The 2,834-nt window shown below is 46.0% G+C and overlaps 1 protein-coding gene across 1 annotated transcript in view; it reads left to right on the top strand.

Annotated features, from left to right (window-relative positions):
* Window positions 1-2,528, top strand: part of VWA3A (von Willebrand factor A domain containing 3A) — an 87,131-nt gene extending 84,603 nt beyond the window's left edge. Inside the window, exon 33 of the mRNA XM_007953198.1 lies at window positions 2,462-2,528. Within this exon, the coding sequence (XP_007951389.1) occupies window positions 2,462-2,528 (67 nt within the window). The remainder of the gene's footprint in view (window positions 1-2,461) is intronic.
* The last annotated feature ends 306 nt before the right edge of the window (window positions 2,529-2,834 follow it).

The following is a 2,834-nucleotide window of genomic DNA, read 5'->3' as shown; positions in this document are numbered from 1 at the left end:
TAAAGATTTACCCTATGGGTTAGTTCTACTCGTCCTATAAGGTTGCTATGAATCAGAATCAACTACAGGGCAGTGGGTTTCGTTTGGTGTATCCAACCTGGTGAGGAGTTCTTGTAGTGCAGTGGTTAAGTGCTCAGCTGCTAACCAAAAGGTTGGCAGTTCAAACCCACTAGCCACTCTGTGGGAGAAAGATGTGGCAATCTGCTTCCGTGAAGATTTACAGCCTTGAGATAGGTAGAGACTAGTGTTGATTTGGGTGAAAGGAAGGGCAGTGTAGCAAAGGTGAGTGATCAGCATGGTGGCACTGAGGAAGAGGAAGAGCACAACACAGGGAGGTACAAAAGAGGTACAGACAACAAAGATGAACCCTTTTACATACACAGCATTGCATTGTCAGTGATAATAGACATTAATCTATGCATAAACATAGATGGGTAGACAGCCTGCATGGTCAGGTATGTCTAGGCAAAGGGAAACCCCTTTGGCAGATGATATTCTCCGTACGTATTTGTGTGTGCTGTGAGAATGTCCAGATACATAATAGAGCTGACAAGGGACAAGGTTGTGGTGGCTTCTTGGCCATAGCCAGCTACCCTGAGGGAGCAAGTAGTTGGACCTGTGGGCTTGGGACCATGGTCGCAGGGGACATCAAACTCAATTGGCATTACCTACTACGCAAAACATTGTTCTACACCCTACTTTAGTGAGTAGTGACTAGGGTCTTAAAAGCTTGCAAGTGGCCATCTAGATGCAATGATGGGCCTCTTCTCATCCAGAGCAAAGAAGAATGAAGAAAACCAAAGATGCATGGAAACAATTAGCCAAAGGGACTGGTACACCATGTGATCGATTCTCAGCCTTTAAGACCATGAGACCAGAACTAGATGGTGTCAACCACTCAGAAAGGGATTGGTGTGGGAGATCCTGGATAGAGTGGGACAACAATGTGGAACAAAACTTAAAATCCCTGGGGAAAAAAAAAAAAAAAGACCAAGTTTATTGGTCAGATAGAGGCTGTTAAGACCCCTAGTTACCCTTCAGGGCTGGAATTGAACTCACTCCTGTGGCTTCCTGCCAGACAGTAGACAGGCATGTAGGGTGAACATTTACAGCAGGTCGATACTCTCCTTGGAGTGATCAGTCCAGTCACGGGAGAACAGAAGGGCATTGTTTGCGCAGGGAGAATGCTGGGGGGGAAGGGGCAGGTAGAAATGCATAGAAAGGAAGGACACAGAGAAGAGGTAATTGCAGGAAGGAAGTGGGATGAGGGCTGTTACATTGTGGGGAGTTGCCGCCAGTGTCATGAAACAAAATGTGTATGAACTGCTGTGTGGAAAATGAATTTGCTCTGTAAACTTTCACACAAATCACAATAAAAATTAAAAAAAAAAAAAAAGATTTATGGCCTTGAAAACCCTATGGGGCAGTTTTACTCTCTTCTAGGGTTACTATGAGTCAGAATTGACTCAACAGCAGTGGGTTTTTGGTTTAGTTTATAGTTGTCCTTTGACCATCACCAGCAACAACCATAGGACTCATCAGTCATTTACTTGGTCACTCACCAAACATGTTCTTTTATGCAGACAATATTATTGAGCAGCTACTATGTGCCACACAAGACAGAGACTGATCTGTCTCTGTAGCCATAGGCCCTGGCACACAGTAGGTGGCTGCAGTTATTAATGGTGGTGATGATCATGACCTGGCCCTGGTCCAGCCTTATCCTCAGTGGAGTCAAGGGGTGGGGATGGATGTTGGTGACTGACATCCTGACTCACTTTAAAGCTACAGTGAGGAGGACAGGATCCTCAGTGGGCTGGGCCCCAAGGCCATAATCCTGACTTTGAAACCTTGTGTTCTGGGCCACCTGCATTGCGGGGACACCTGGAAGAACCAGAAGTAGGAGGGGTCAGCACAGGGCAGATGCAGCTCTAGGACTCATACACCAGTTCCAGGGTGCAGAACCCTTTGGATCCCACCACCCTCTTCTTCCTCCTCCCTCTCCTCCAGGAAGCACCTCCACCTCCCAGTCAGAAACGATCCCCTCCTAGTCTGGTGAAGTTCCCTCAGCATGACTTGATTGATCTTCCTCTGGTCCCATAGGCTCTGGCACACAGTAGGTTGCTGCTCTTATTATTAGTGATGATGATTTTAAGGAACTAGTGATTATTAGTGATGATGATTTTAAGGAACTAGTGAGGAAGTCAAAGAGCTCTGGTGGCACAGTGCCTAAGACTTTGACTGCTAACCAGAAGGTTGGCAGCCAGCCACTCCATGGAAGGAAGATGGGTCAGTCTACTTCTGTAAATATTTACCACTTCAGAAACCCAATGGGGGTCACTATGAGTTGGAATTGACTCAATGGCAGTGGGTTTGGTTTTTTGATGTTAGCAGGGAAGTCAGGAATTCTTGGTATGAGTCTCAACTATGCAAAGTCTCAACTTTGGGCCTTTTTCCCCAGTTGTGAAATCCAGGGCATGGTTGTCTTTGGCTCTTTCTCTGAGGGAAACCAGGCGGCCCAGCACTAATGCAGCAATCTTGGAAGTTCTCAAGATTCTGAAAGGGACAGGTTCACTGCGAACTTGGAGGATCTCTGATTCCCACCTGGAGTTTCTGTCAGCCCCTAAAACCAAATCCACTGCCATCTAGTTGATTCTGACTCACAGTGTACCTTTAGGACAGAGTAGAAGTAACACATAGGGTTTCCAAGGCTCTAACTCTTTATAAAAGAATACTGTGACGTCTTTCTCCCCTGAAGTGGCTGGTGGGTTCCAACTGCCCATGTTTTGGTTAGCAGCCAAGCACTTTATTTGTTTATTATTATTATTGTAATT

Source organism: Orycteropus afer, unplaced genomic scaffold (genome assembly GCF_000298275.1).
Source record: "Orycteropus afer afer isolate SDZICR_OR568_19922 unplaced genomic scaffold, OryAfe1.0 scaffold00376, whole genome shotgun sequence".
In the NCBI taxonomy this organism is placed as follows: domain Eukaryota; kingdom Metazoa; phylum Chordata; class Mammalia; order Tubulidentata; family Orycteropodidae; genus Orycteropus; species Orycteropus afer.
The sequence above is the reverse complement of the archived record's forward strand: the minus strand, read 5'-3'. Positions and strand labels throughout refer to the sequence as shown.